The sequence below is a fragment of the Epinephelus lanceolatus genome, chromosome 6 (genome assembly GCF_041903045.1).
Source record: "Epinephelus lanceolatus isolate andai-2023 chromosome 6, ASM4190304v1, whole genome shotgun sequence".
NCBI lineage: Eukaryota > Metazoa > Chordata > Actinopteri > Perciformes > Serranidae > Epinephelus > Epinephelus lanceolatus.
The window spans coordinates 11,836,182-11,851,975 of NC_135739.1; the positions used below are offsets into that span (position 1 = coordinate 11,836,182).

A 15,794-nucleotide genomic window follows, 5' to 3' on the forward strand; every position below is an offset into this window, starting at 1 on the left:
GTTTTGTTTTGTTTTTCAAATTTTTGGTATGACGTTATGGTATGCTGTACTCAATGGGTATGGACTAGTCTGGATATACTTTAAGGATATTTTGAGTCGTGTGTTTGAAACATAGGCTGTATGCTTAAAATAACATGAGGATAAACTTTTAAAGGTGGAATGTGTAGAATTTTTTACATCTGTAAATCAGTACACGTTGATTTTGAGACCGTTTGTTCGCTGTCAAAGAAATACGTAATAAATAACTGAGACGACCATTTTAAATCATTTTATTTAGTGGAAAACACAAATAAAGCCATACAGACAGAATGCAAGCGACATCATTTCATAGCCAACAAAAAAACAGCAAACTTCATAATAAACTGATCAGTGGTTCGCTGCCTTAAAGCTGCATTAATCAATATTTTTATATTGTGAACAGACCAATTAATTAATTAACTGAATTCAGATTTTGGACTGTTGGTCATATAAAACTGAAAAAATATGAATAAATCATGGACTACTGGAAATGATATTGTGCATTGTTCACAACTGTCTGCCACTTTACAGTAAAGAAGGGTTTAGTTAATAATATTAATGTTTTGTTTTTTTAAGGTGGACTTGCTGCCCACATGTGACCAAAAAAAATCAACAATTAATGCAGCTTTAAGATGCAGGAATCGACCCAATAGGCAGAAAAAAAATTGGCATTGTATATTTCTGCAAACCACAGATATGCTACATTTGTACATTAAGTTGTAGCAGACGAAACTTTTTCAGCAGCACTGTGGTGAAGATGTGCTTAGATTTCGGCACAAATCCACATGGTTTTGATTTGGAAAAGATTGTGTTTTGGTGGCACAGTCCCTGCTGGACAATGGTCTGCAGCTTAGCAGGTGACTCACCAAGGAGTCTTGCCACTCATTGGAAATACTGATATGACTCATATCAAAAATGCACATGTAATGTATTTATGTTTTGCAAAAACGTACAGTGGCAACATTTTCCTCTGGTGACTGGGCTGCAGAAACTCTTGAATCGACATGATTCCAAACATTTTTGACACGAAACATTTAGTTTTCTGTTTCCTTTCAAAGATACCTCCAATACCCTCCTGAGACCCGAACTTTTGTTTGGTATGCATTGTAATTTCTCCTAGCTATTTGGAATCAGTGCCCGATAAGTATAAAAAACTAAATATTGTCAACAGTAATAAAGTCCCAATGTCCTCCAACGAGACAATGTCAATGTGCTTCCTAATTAGTGGCATCTTATCTTGTTACTGTCGCTAAAATTGATCAAATTTGTTGCCATATCAAACTACAAACATTATTAATCATAAACAAACAAGTTTCAACCATAAAACATGATCAGGTTTTGGATCTTGTCCACTTTTGCGTCAGGATCGGCTGCAGACTGACTTGGCAGAGATGGCTGCCATCTTTTTGTTACATAGATTATTGTATTGTGCTCTTACTGCCACTAGATGGCACAAAAAAGTGTCCATGAATGAGGACAACAGGTCTGCTTTAAGCAGAATTAAGTATAAAGACAAGTAAACCCAGAATGTAATGTCCTTGTATGAGGACAAAGGATCTCAGGAGGATATAACTCAGATAAAAAAAGATGAAAGATTGGAGGGCAGGATATTGGAGTATAAAAAAAGTAATGATATAAAATGATATAAAAGACGAACTTAAAAAAATAAAATCAGATTGAACAGCTTTGGGTCTCGCACAGAGACCAGCATCTCTGAGCTCAAACATACCACAAACTGACCAGTGTACAAACTTCATGTTTGTACACTTATTTGAGCCTTAATATGACACACTGTAGTTCTCTGTATGATACAGGAACTCTATCAGGTAATATACGACTCTTTCTTTATTATTAATCATAATAAATAAATCTCCCAACTTCCACAGTCGAGGATCAATAACATTATCGATCAGTGAGAGTTCTGACAGTCTCAACCACATCTTGTGGTGCGGCAGTTCTCTTCATCTTGTTTCCATTCCCGTATTTGTCAGCCATGGATCACTTGAAATATTATCCCACCATTCAGGTGCTGTGAACTCTGACCTTTGACCTTCGGGATTATCCGAGGCTGGTGACATTTGGGATTTGGGATTCGAAGCCTGTTTTATTTGTTGCAGACGTTGGAGCTGAAAGCCCTGATACACCAAGCCAACTGATGGTTACTGGGGATTTTATTGGGTCACCCTTGGGCGTTTATGGCTGACCACCGCGGTTGTGTTTAGGATCTGGGTTCGATAGTATTTCATCTGATCTGACTCTGGGTTTAAACGTAACTTTTCATGAGCTTTTTGCCCCACTTAGTGGACATTGTGATTCAGAATTAGTAAACTAATACGCTCAAAATGTTAATGACGAGATGTGGGGAAGCTAAAAACAGTGAAATTTTCTCCAAAGAATTTTGATTTTCATTCATCAATGAGATGTTTTTTATGCCTGAAATTGAGGAAGATCCGATTTCCACAGCCAGTTGATTCCTGATTCTTTATGATAGAACTTCACAGTCTACTGGGACTTGAGTTTTAAAATAAGCGCTGATACCCTGTTGGTGTAGGGGTTTAAAATTGAGAAATAACCGTTAAATTAATATTGAATTGTGTTCCTGATGCTAAAGCATTTTCCTGAAGCTTTGGGCTCATGAGAGGCAAGAGAGAGACTGCCATTTTGAGTCAGAGTACATCAACACTTAATTTGTAAACGCATCATTTTCCTCTGTCTAGACTTTCGCCCCAAATAGAGCTTTAGCTGCTACTTACAGTGTAGCGCTCTACTAACTTGGATGGTGATAAAATGATTCAATCATGCAGACTTTCCAAACGCTATCGTACCAAATGGGACAAATCCTGTGAAACGATTAACTTTGTGGGGGTGATGCTCAAAAATATTTATCCACTAACAAGCATCTCTTTTGACATGTACGTAAGTCAATGGGAAAACGTTTTTTGGGCAGAGAGTGGGCAGTGGGCACTATGTTTCCACGTGTTAGTGTTAACTAACCGAAACTGACACCCCTTATTCAGGTGTGTCACTGTGGACAGAAGTCTTTACTAAAACAACGTGGTTTGAACGTATGGTGACTGCAAAGATGCAAAGCCTTGGATAAGTCGGGTCCATGTCATTGGTTCGACATCCCATTAGTCCGACTGTCTGCGGTGCTGAACGGCTTGCGGCGGGAGTATGGTGCGTCGCGACCGGCTCTGGGTCAGCTGGGAAGGCTTGAGGCAGAGCAGGCTCACGGCTTATGTGTTTGTCACTTTCTTTTTCATTTTAACCCACACCATGATCTTTTCCTAACCCTAACCAAGTGGTTTATGTGCCTAAACCTAACCAGACCTTAATCACAGGGCATCATGATGATTTCGGAACGGACTTCAGAACAATGAGTTTAATATGGTCGGAACAATGGGATGTCGAACCAATGGGCTGTCGGACCAATGCGCAGTTCCCGGATAAGTCGTCAGTTCTTTGAGGTCGGCTTGGTGTGTCAGGGCACAGAATTTGGACATCAGCTGACTATCATTATATAAATCAGCTAGTACAGTCACAAAGTTATCTGGTGAAGCTCAAACCAGACCAGCTCCTCTACATTCAGAAAGAATCTTGCAAACTTCAAATATGGCTGCAAGATTCAAGTCTGGAAAATGTTCTGCAACATCACAGCCTGTTTTTTTTCCTGTTTTTGCTGGAAAGTTTGGGAGAAATCTGGTAGTTCCAGAACTGCAGCCATGTTATTCCAGGTTAAACACTGGGCACAAAGGCTGGTATTTCAATAACCATAGGGCTGAAAATGTAACACACTGAGTAACCTCTGAGCAGCCTGGTCATTAAGATATAAATGACTAAAACTACTCAGCAAAGTGTGACTTTCATTAACAAGCCCTTAAACATTTAAAACTGTGTTGACTCACACATCACAATGCATTCTCGGTTATTATGGTCAGTTTTACATAAGGTGTATTTGAGAGGGTAATACCCCAAGAGGAAGTGCTGAGGGGAAGTCAGTGAAAGCTCATGAAGTGTTTCTCAATGAACTTCAGTCACGCCTCACTGCTGGAGACCACAAAGACAAAAATAAATCTGTGAGCGGATATTGCAAGATTGTGATGAAGCAGGGTAATAACTGGAAACGGGCTGAAATAAAGATTTCCGTTTAGATCATACTTCAATGCTTAAACCAGTAGAGCTAATCTATTTTATCCCATTTTATTTTACTACACTATTATACTTGCTGCCCCTCGTCCTCCCCTGTAATTAACGTTGTATCACTTTCTACTTTTTTATGACGATGACACACAGCTCTATCTTTCTCATGACACAACAAAACATCTGAAGCAAGTTAACGTACGACTATAATAACTGGTTTTTAGGGTTTACAAAGGACTTCTTAGCACCCAATCACACCAGCATTTATCACAACACAGTCCCAAGCCAAAATCAGTTGTTTCAGTGGATAGGTCTCGACTAGTGGATGGACTCATAATCTTGGTATCATTTTCAAAAGCAAGTTGGTCCTGTTTTCTCCAACCTTTAAAGCAATAGTTTGACATTTTGGGAGATTCACTCAGTGGTGTAGTGGAGGGTATATGCAGGTATATGACTGTTTATAGTATACCCACCTATCAGCCAAAAAGCCATTGGAATAGGAGAGTATACCTACTTCCTCTTCGGTAACCTACCCATATGCCTGCTAGTACACCCACCTCATCAGCTACCACTACACCAATGGATACGCCCATTTAGCTTAGCTTAGCATTAAGATGAAAATCTTCCAAGCTTCCCTGGTCTGATTTTTCCCTTAAATAGCTAAAAACAACTCTCTGGACTGGCTTCTGTATGCTGAGCTCTAAACCTTAAAATGAGCCTGAGACCCTCTGAAAGGTCTGTCCTGGTCCTTCCACAGACCAGGCTGAAAACTGAAGCTCATTTAAAATATAAATAAAAAACAAACCCAAACCCAAAATTCTGATTAAAAAAATAAAAATGGCTTCAACAGCATCATATTAAACAGATTTTTTTTCTTTTTCATTGGCCTTTAACAAGTTTGAACTCATAAAACCGTAATTTTATCTTAATAAACATTAAATTGATATATCAGTTGCAGTATAATATGCATATATATACATATATTTATTTCCACTTCCTTTCTCTGTGGCTTTATCATTTATAAAATATATAAAATTGTAAAATATATATACTGTGTATATATATATATAAATATTTAGCCATATATAACTAGTCATTAAGGCACTCAATGACTAATAAAAAATATTAATTTATTTTCATTAATAATAATCGTACATATATGGACCTTATAAAAAACAGTGGCCACATTTATACCCGAGGTCATTGGTTTTTATCCGTTAGCCAGTGTAGTCTTGTGGAATCTTTATCACCACCACGTCATCTCTCTCCCTCTGAATCTGCAGGGTTGCAGGAGTGTATGATGCTCTCATGGCTGTGAATTCTCTTCCTCTGCATTTGCAGCGATTCCAGCAGTACAGAACCACGGAGATACCAGATAGAAGAAGGACGATACCGGCGATACCGAGACCAAAATTCAACTGGGTCAGACACCAACTCTCAGTGATGCAGAACAGTGTAGAGTTGACTGACAGGAGACAAAGACAAGAGGAAACAGGTCAGTTCATGTTATTATTTCAAAAGCAGTGTCAATGAGCTGTTAGGTATATTAGCAATGTGGGTCTGTGGATGAATATGTCTGTCTGTCTGTCTGTCTACCACTTTGGTCCAGACTGGAATATTTCAACTACTATTGGATGGGTTGTGATGAAATGTAGTTCATCATTCATGTTCTGCTAAGGGTGAGCTGTAGAGACTTTGATGATTCTCTAACTTTTTATCCAGTGCCAACATCAGGTCAACGTTTTAATGTGTCCAATACTATTTTGACAAATACCTGCAGATCTAATAATGTTCTCATCAGCCTCAGCTGGACTCTTTTTACTCTTTCTGCAGCGTTTAAATAGTTGACTCACTGGATGTAGACTGTGGCTATGAACCTGCGATTGGGCACTGATTTTGGTAAACCTTCTCTCGTTCTTCTGCTGTCTGCATACTACCCATTTCAAATCCACTTTGCTACAGGAAACACCTACAACAACAACAACCTCCGAGCCAACAACCTCTGTGGTGAGAATTGAAAGTTCTGACAAAGATTTGGACCATGCAATAAGGCATGCCTGCTTTGTTCTTTCAGTGAACTGATCTACGACGAATAAAACAACTTAGGAATGCGCCTCAGAAAATCCGATGGCTGATGGTCGGTCAGAGCTGTTCATCTTTTTACTTTGGCAGCAGAATGCGTCAGTGTACACTTTACACGAGCCTCTGTGATATCGTCAAAATAACTTTCTGCTAGAGCCACATAGAACAAATGATCTGTGGTTTTAATGGGTCAAGTGAGCTCCTCCAAACATAAAGTATAGTCAGACCTCACCTGTAGGGTTTCGATGATCAAACTATGTTTGTCTTTTTTATCACTAAAAGTTGAATCACACTGTGACATACAACTGTTAATGTTTGTGTGGCGTTTTCTTTTGTGGGACCATGTAATGACAGCTCTCGCTTTCCCATGTGCAAATGTTTTACCAAAACAATTCACCCCCCCCCTCTTGTTTTGCAAGAGCTCCATTGCTGCATCCTGGACGTAGCCAAGGAGAATATGAAAAAAGGAATGGTGATAACAACAGTGAAAGTGTTCCAGGACACAGACCAAACTGGTGTCAGTTTTATTGGAGTCAGTTGGGCAGGCACTGCGAATCACACTATTTAAAAAAAAAAAAAAAAAAAATCCTTCCACCATATTAAAAACACACGTCTGTCCAGCAGAGGCTGAGATCATTCATCAGCATCACATAATGTGTGATTTTGATCTGGTGGAAGGATTTTTCAGTCAAAGTTGAAACAAAGATATGATGAGCTGAAGTGTGACTTGCAGTGCCCGCCCCACTGTCTCCAGTGGAACTGACACGGAAGTCTGGCTCCTCCAATGCCTTCACTGACATCGTGACCTTTCCTTCTTTCAACGACGGTCATTCTGGGTGTAGCTCCGTATAGGATGACCGTGGTTGGTTTAAAGAAACAAAAAAAAGCCAAAGCATTTTTTCCTTCTGTAGCAGAAAGATAATCAGTGTTTCCTGACCTTTCTCTAACAGTTCTGACTATGTGAAACTAGTTGTAGCAGCCAAAATAATATATATTTGCTTTTGCTTACTTATAATGGACTTTAAGTTTAAGTTATGGATAAGTTTAAATTATAGAAATTATGCTTATGTTACATCATCATGTTGGGGCTTATGGGTGTGGCTTTTTGGTTTCTTAGTGGGTTGTGTGGTGGCGGGAGTCAGACAAAGGAAAGCGTTCCTATAGTAGGCTGATATATTTTTTTGTTGACCGTCACCGTTTCCCATTTGTTTTAGCCACACAAGTACTTATTGTTTGTTATTTTATTTTTGCATTATAATAATTGATTGCTGCTTTTTTGATCCTTTTGTTACAATAAACCTGGATCACTTTCAAGACAAATTCAACGTCCTTTTCTTTTTACTTTTCCCTGGAGTGACGCGTCAGCAAGCGGCCTTAGCAGCCTTTTTTTGTTCCTACACTAGTGTTTAAAGAATAAAAAAAAAGAAGCAGTCAGCCAGGATCCATTTTTCTTTACTGGCTTCCAGTGTGTTCATCACTTTAATGTTGCGGCTGGTAAAGGTGGAGCTAATTTTAATTACTTCATGTACTGCTGGGTTGCTTGTGAATTTCTCTTCTGCGATCAGTAAAGTCTCATAATAGTACATCATAATTTATCTGTTGATTTCATTTTGTGTTATTGATTTAAAGTAATTGAATAAATGTTTCCCTTAAAGTTTCACTTTAGGTTCTGCCAAATTAATTTGATTCACAACTTGTGTTTGTTCCACACTTTGTTAAACTTTCAGTTGGGATTAAATTCATTTAACTGACTGAGTGAAAAGCTAAAGTATGTGTTATTTCTATTGTTTTTACAAACTGTTATGAAAAGGTGGAGAAAAAAGGGAATATAAAACAGAATATAAACAAACAGAAATAAGTGTACAAATAGATAAAAAGGTCCAAATTGCCCTGTCCCTCAAAAGCTATTCATCCCTTTGACATAGTCAGTTTATCTCTCATCTTGTCACTGACATGTAAACACTGTCATACCATGCATGATCCAGGTTTATCATAACTCAAAATTTTAATCGTAACCGTATGAACATTTACCTAAAACTGCACAATTTCAGGAAACCAAAATACATGAGCATGATCCACATTTATTGCCCAGCATCTTCTCCAGCATGGCTGTGCTATAGACAGATATTTGTCTATAGAGAGAGATTTGTCTAATCTGTGGTGTAATAAAGAATCTCATTATATTCCTCCAACAGTGCTCTCTCCAAGTACAAGAGGATGTTGTAGACTGTTGTGTTCTCCAAATATGCACCCATTCATCTTCTTTAATTCCTCTTCTCTCTAGTAGACACTGATATAGTGTAGATATTATTTTGTATATCTTTGATTTGTAAACTCCAGTTATGGTCCTATTGTTCAATTTTAATCCAACTTTACAGTATGCTTTATTTTCTGTCAGAAAAGTCCTGTAATTGCACATATTTAAAGTGGTCCTGGTGGTTTAATGCATTATTTTGTTTCAGCTCTTTAAAACTCATAACATTCCCATCCTTTACTATTGTGCATAATGCTGTTGTGCCATTTGGAATCCACTATTTGAACCTTTGGTCAAGTGTACCCACAATAAAATGTCTGTCATGGGCTATCCATTGAAGTAGCTCAAGTTCTCTCTCTAATCTATATTCCCATACTAGGTTGAACCACAATTCTAATGTAAATAGAGTGACAGCATCTACCTGCTGTAGTACGTCTTTTACTGCATCTCTGTCTACTATCAAGCTTTGAATTTCCATTCCTTGAACATATTGTTCTAAGTTTCTTCACTTTGCTTCATAGTCCTTAACACACCAATAAATTACTGGTCTAATTTGTGCTGCATAAAAGTAGTCTTTAAGGTTCGGCAATGCCACACCTCCCTCTATATTTCCCAATCTATAATATGACCATTCCATACAATCCTTGAAATAACTTTGTCCCAGGCTCGAAATTGTTTCTCAGGGATATCTACTGGTAGTGACTGAAATAAATGAAGGAGTCTTGGATGTGTATTCATTTGTATGCTATCTATCTGTGAAGTTAAAATCCAGTAGAAGGGCAGCCCACCTCTTTATGTCGTGATCCACTTTTATATAATTGGCTGGTCATGATCTTTTTTAAGAGACTAAAGCAAGAAAAATAATAATAATCTGCAGGATTCTTCAGCAGCTGGAGTTAAACAATTCTCACTTTATTTACCTGTTTTTTTTTTTAATCTTCATATCCAATAGTGTTGATATTTGATCAAACTTACTCGTCCTAAACTCTGTTAAATAACACTGCTGGCAAAGTTCTTCAGTGAAGGACAAATCTTACATCTGGGCATTGAGGGTGATTTTCCTGTGATATGACAAAACTACATTTCCTGATAGACACATTCCATTTCTCAGAAAATCAAAACCCTGTTTTGCAACAGCAGCTGATAAATATAACCACATAAACCACAGGGGGGTTTTATGGTGCACTGTAATGTAAACCGCCTCCTCGCTGATAATTACAAGAAACGAGGTGTGACCTATTTTCTTTTTCTTATTCTCTATCAGTATACTTAGGAGCCGTAGGAGTTACACACACACACACACACACACACACCGCCTTCAAACAGTTCATCTCCTATCTCTGAGACAAACAGTTTAAGGTCACTCTTGGTAACTTCTAATCACCCACTGTCATGATGCACTACGGAGAACCTCAAGGCTCTATCCTAGGTCCTCTTCTGTTCTCTATTCACATGCTTCCTCCGGGCAGATTATTTGTCAATTATAACATTTCATTTTATTCCAAAGACACTCAACTCTGTCTATAAAAGCAGGATCCCCCAACAGACTGACTTCTTCCAAAAACATCGTCTAAGATATGTCTTATGACTTCCTTCAACTCAGTGAAGAGATATATAAAATAATATTATTTGGGCCACTAGATGCTTTAGTATTCATTGATACATTTCCTAATTTAGCGCCTTCCATTTAGTCCATTGCTAGAAACCTAGGAGTCATCTTTGATTCCAGTTTCAACAACAGTTTCAACAACTATGTTGATAAGGTAGTTCAGCCCTGTTTTTTATCAACTTTCAATGGTTTCGAAAATCAGATCATCTCGTTATTCATGATTTTATTTCCTTCAGAATTGACTGCTGTAATTCACTCTTTACCTGCATAAACAATAGAGCACGCTCCTGCCTTCAGATTGTACAAAACACTGCAGCAAAATTGTTAACTGGATCAAACAAAAGAGATCACATAACGCCCATTTAAACCACCCTGCTTTCTGTTCACTTGGACTAGCACCAGTATACATCTGTGAACTTTATTGCCCCTTTTCACCTGCATGCAATCTCAGATCGTTCGACAAAAATCAACTAACAGTCCCTCGATCCAGACTTACAACTACAGGAGACTGTGCTTTTGTTGTCAGTGCCCCAAAACTTTGAAACAGTCTTCCTGTTGATATTCGTCCTGCAACCTCACTAACGTCTTTTAAATCATTACTAAAAACTAATTTCTTTAAACTCGCTATTTCTGTTATTTTGTTTGATATAGTTTGTTGTTGTTTTCTTTTTTTCTTCTTTGGGTGGATTTTAGTGTATTATTTTGTATTATTTGTGCAGCGCTGTGTTGAAGGTGCTATAAACTTGTAATTATTATTCTTCAGACATATTCCACTCACTGCACTGTGCTAAAGGTGTGACTCACAAACTGAACAACTCTAACAAGATATCAGAAACTTCATTTATTCGAATGTGGGTACACAGTTCATTTGATTTATTGTGCAAAGCATCATGCCTTAGCCTGTATCTGCTGTTTTTCGGCTCCTTATTGGGGCTGTATGATGTTTGGTGTTGCCAGATTTGAGCAAAATGTACCACAGTTGGGGTGCCAGTGGCTTAGTGGATAGAGCAGGCACCCCATGTACAAGGCTGTTGCTGCAGCGGCCCAGGTTTGACTCTGGCTTGTGGCCCCTTGCTGCATGTAATCAGGGCGTGCTGTGGTTGAGCTGTAGTTCTATTAAACTACAGCCTGAGGCTAATTAAGTGGTTTTAATCCACTTAAAGTGATGATCTAAAACCACAAACTGCAGTGTGCAGTCTGCAGTGTTGAGGTAAATGGGGGGACTCACCAGTGTTTAGGGGAGGATCCTTCAGACTCAACAGACGGGTACAGTTCACTGGAAAAACAGAAAAAAAACACAGTTTATATATTACAACAACTGAAATGTCTGATGAGAAGATGGATATTCTTTGTTGACTTTTTTTTTTTTTTTAAATTGTTGTTTTCATAAACATTCACATCAAAGCTGGTGGATGGAAGCGTGACTAATGACCCAAATTACACGCATCTTTATAAAAGACCCTTTTACTGTTAAACCGTGTGACCTTTTTTGGTGGGCGGGGCTTAGCTGGAGGCAAAAACAATTCTCCACAGACATTAACTAGTGCTAGCTGTCGAGTTATGTTGGCTTGTTTCAGACAATGGAGGAAGATGATGTGAGTGGTTGGTTCAGTAATATTCATTCTGAGTGTCAGAGCGCACTCTGACACAAACTGGACCTTTAGTACATTTTAGTACATTTAGTCACATAGTAGCAGAGGGCCGAGCGGAGTGAATGTGTGATTAACTTCACCGTTCGTTAATTCATGTAGAAATATAACGCTCCGTTCCTTCGACCAACAGGGCTCTCATTTAAGTGTAGAGCGTCAGACTGATTTTACAAACGCACCATGTCAGGTCACTCACGCTCCGGGACTGCGAGTGTTACATGAATAAGTAAACACTGATCAACAGGACCAGACTGGCCGACCTGTTTGCTCTCACTCAGTGGATGGATGATGTCACAGGAAGCTTTGTGGTTGATTACTGTGCCAATCTTACAAAGGAGGACGACACTTGAATGGTTTCCTCCAGTTTGTTTTGCTATCGAAGCTAACATTAGCTAATGCGCTAAAAAAAGTTTCTGTTCCAGAGAAATCGAATATTCCTCTTAATACCTCCCCAGTTTCGGATGAGGTGGACATGATAACCTTTAATACACATAACCTTATTCATCCCTACAACAGGAAATACTTTTCTCTAACCTGATATGAAGTGTGTGCTGCACATGTGAGCATTTTTGATGATTGCCTCCGTCCAGTCCTTTGGTCTTATCACATTTAACCATAGTTGTCTTTGTTTTTGTTGACGGGCAGTGGCGGCTGGTTTTGAGCCATGACTCCTTCTATTCTGGCTCCCAATAACACAACAAGACCACATGTTAAGACTCCTATTAAGCCTACAGCCCTGTGGTGGAGAGTTGTGGTTTGCCTGCAGCTAACAAACTGACATCACTGTGACGTCGGCCCTAAAAGTGTCTACAAGAGATCACAAGCCACAAAGATTGGAAACCACATCTTTATTCTTAAACAAGGTATTATATGATCATGTTTCCGTGTAAAATCTTAATCTGAAAAGCAACTCGCTACCATCGAAAGCCCTAATCAGAGAGAGTGCATTTCAGGAGCGGCATTGTATTGAGAGAGGCGTTTTGTGTGCTGCATTTTTTTTGCTCTAGCTGCCCTGCATTTAAACACAACTATTGGAAAAAACTTCAACTCAGAGCAGAAAAGTGCTCAATGTTTTTTCCCCACACAGAGGCGAAGTAATTTCCTCTGTACAATAAAGCCATCCATTGTCCCACTCATGGCTTGCTCCTCATATTGGCTGCCTATCAGGTTTTTTGATGTGTCACACATATAACTCCCACGTGAGAACAGCGACAAACTGGTTCCTCATGAAGGTTTTTTAAATTAAAGTACATTTTTTAGGTAGAGTTTGCCTCTTTATCAGGAAATGGGTGCGCACAGCATGCTGATACAGTCAGTTAAAAATTTATTCACAACTGTTTGTATAGGCCCGGTTGAATATTGCCACAATAATTTGTGGTGATCACAGAAGCCAACAGCACGGATGGATAACACATCAGGCTTAGTGGCAGCAGATTAAAAACCTACAACTGCCACTTCCTTTTAACCTCCCACATAATGAGTAGTACATGGTTCAAACATCTGTGTGGGCGGAATAAAGCAACACATTAATAATGTGGTTTTTTCGCAACTTCATGCAACACTCACCTTTGCAATGTGCTTCCTCCCAGACCTGAAGACAAGAAGAGACAAAAATGCATAAATTGGGGCTAAAACTCGGTTTAATCTAGTACACTATTCCACTGATCTTCAAAGATGTGTACAAACATAACGTCAGAAGTTTGCAAAGATCTGCAGGTGAAAACTATTTTAGTTTAATAGTCAGTAGTTTATTATTTATTAGAATAGATCACAAATTATGATTTTGAAAAGATTGTTCAGGATTTGTTCTGTGGACATACAGGAAGTGCAGTCAGCGTTCTCAGAGTGAACATGTCTGGGCATGTTTTGGGTCTGAGTGGGAGGAAGTACAAATATGTGCTTTTTGTCACCACGCTGACAGATGATCTTACTGCAAGTTTCATGAGGACCGTCTCCGTGGTTGGTTGTTTTACTTGGCCTGGCTGTTAGTTCCTGTCTTCTTGAGCCCCTGCTCACTTCCCCCCAGGCCTTCCTCTCACTATACCAAACCATCCACGAGGTGCCATCAGACTTTATTTCTATTTTGCATATTTGCTGTGTGCTTTTGTCTTTCATTTAGAGGCTCTGTACCTGCCTGCTTGTAAACTTTGGCATTTTCACCTCTGCAATAAACCCCTGAACTGCTGCTGTTGGCCTGCATCGTCTGCACTCTGGTCCTACCCCTGCTACCTTGCACATACACCAGCCTGACAGTAAGAGTTACAGATCAACTGTAACTGATTTATGTTTTTTAGGAGAGCATAATATAATAAGTTATTTGTTGATGTGTACTCATTTGTGCATATTTGTTATGTTGTTAGCATTTACAGAGTGCGTTCTTATGATGCCTTTTTAACAAGGACAAATAGTAAGTCTATCAAGCAGCAACCTCCAGGACGGAAAAATGAAGCTTATGCATAATAAAGGGTGTGAGGTGGCTTAACTACAGAAACACAGAGTATGGGTGTAGCCGTAGCTGTCGCCATTTCGGTGTGTTTTCAGTTCATGAAAGTTCATTGTAAGTGAGTCGGATGTTCAGCTTTTCTAGTAAGTACAATTTGTTTTAATGGTTTTTCTGCTAGTGTAAAATTAGCATTAGCATTATCACAGGTAACAATAGCTGTTGATGCACCGCTAGCTAAGCTAGCAGCTGGCGTTAGGGTTAGCTCCACCTTCTCGTCCAAATATGGTCACTTCTGGCTCAAAAAATCCAAGATGATGACATTAAATTTAGGGACGTCAATGGTTAATCCCATAACCGCTGAGAATATTTTTGACTGGTTACATTTGTCGGTCTGTAGGTCAATTTCACTATTCTTTAGTTTACTACACTATGCACCATCTGGGTCTGGTGCCCAGCTTAATTTTGAGCCCCAAACCCCCATTAGGATTGTTAAGTGGTTGTATAAATCTTCTGTGAGTGAGGCATCCACATTTTCACAGACATGGATGTTAACTGTAGGTGCGACTTGACGGATGCATGGAGGCATACTGTACAACCATGGGCCAGTAATTCTAGGTTTTCTTTTGTTTTATTTGTTTCTCTGCTCTTTGCTTTGGTTGGCTTCATCGGACCGTGACCTCCGGCACGCACTGCTTGGTTTGGACATTCATGTTCCCCTCAGGATGAACTGAAATAACTTTGACGATCCTCATCAGGTCAACATTTTAATGTGTCCAGTGCTTTGGTTTATGACCAAATACCTGCAGATCTAAAGATATTCACACTAGCCTTTATTAATCCCCGAGGGGAAATTCAATTTTTCACTCTGTTTGTCAATTACACACAGGTCCGAACACACACATGCACAAACTGGACCTATACATGTACTAAGTGGAGAGATGTCAGAGTGGGCTGCCCATGACAGGCGCTCCGAGCAGTTGGGGGGTTCGGTGCCTTGCTCAGGGGCACCTCGGCAGTGCCCAGGAGGTGAACTGGCACCTCTCCAGCTACCAGTCCACGCTCCATATTTTGGTCCGGACGGGGACTTGAACAGACGACCCTCCGGTTCCCAACCCAAGTCCCTATGGACTGAGCTACTGCTGCCCCCTAATGATGATTATGATGTAATGTGTTTGATATGGGATGATAAACTCACATCTGTGATTTTATTTTACTTGAGATACTTTTAGCTCACTTTACATTCAGTTGTAAATGTGCATGTTTTGGAGTATTTCAGGTTTGGGTTGTATAAATTCAGTTGTCTTGCTTTAACCATTTGAAATGTGAGCAAATTGGCTTGGGTTCTTTCGAAAACACAGGAAGAAGGCAGTGACCATCAAAAAATTAACAAGAAGTTGGTAAAAAGAGAAGATTAAAAAAGCAACAAGAAGGGAAAGTTAGAAACAAACAAGGAAATTACCTAAAAAGAGCTTAAAATTGTAATAATTCTGGAACATTATTTTAAATACACAATAATCAGAATTATAAATAAAGTTCTTCCCTGGCTTTTTAAAAATCATTTTCTAAATCTATAAATTCTTTACAATTTGTGGAACATTT

At 39.0% G+C, this 15,794-nt stretch overlaps 1 protein-coding gene across 2 annotated transcripts in view; it reads right to left on the reverse strand.

The window, feature by feature from the left end:
* Positions 1-253: 253 nt before the first annotated feature.
* The window catches only part of LOC117253646 (uncharacterized), a 33,215-nt gene continuing 17,674 nt past the window's right edge, over positions 254-15,794 (reverse strand). For both annotated transcript variants that reach the window (XM_078168630.1, XM_033621222.2), the window contains exons 4-6: positions 13,319-13,343; positions 11,332-11,379; positions 254-5,623 (exon numbers count right to left, since the gene is read on the reverse strand). In XM_078168630.1, the coding sequence (XP_078024756.1) occupies positions 5,376-5,623; positions 11,332-11,379; positions 13,319-13,343 (321 nt within the window). In that variant the 3' untranslated portion in view covers positions 254-5,375. The remainder of the gene's footprint in view (positions 5,624-11,331; positions 11,380-13,318; positions 13,344-15,794) is intronic.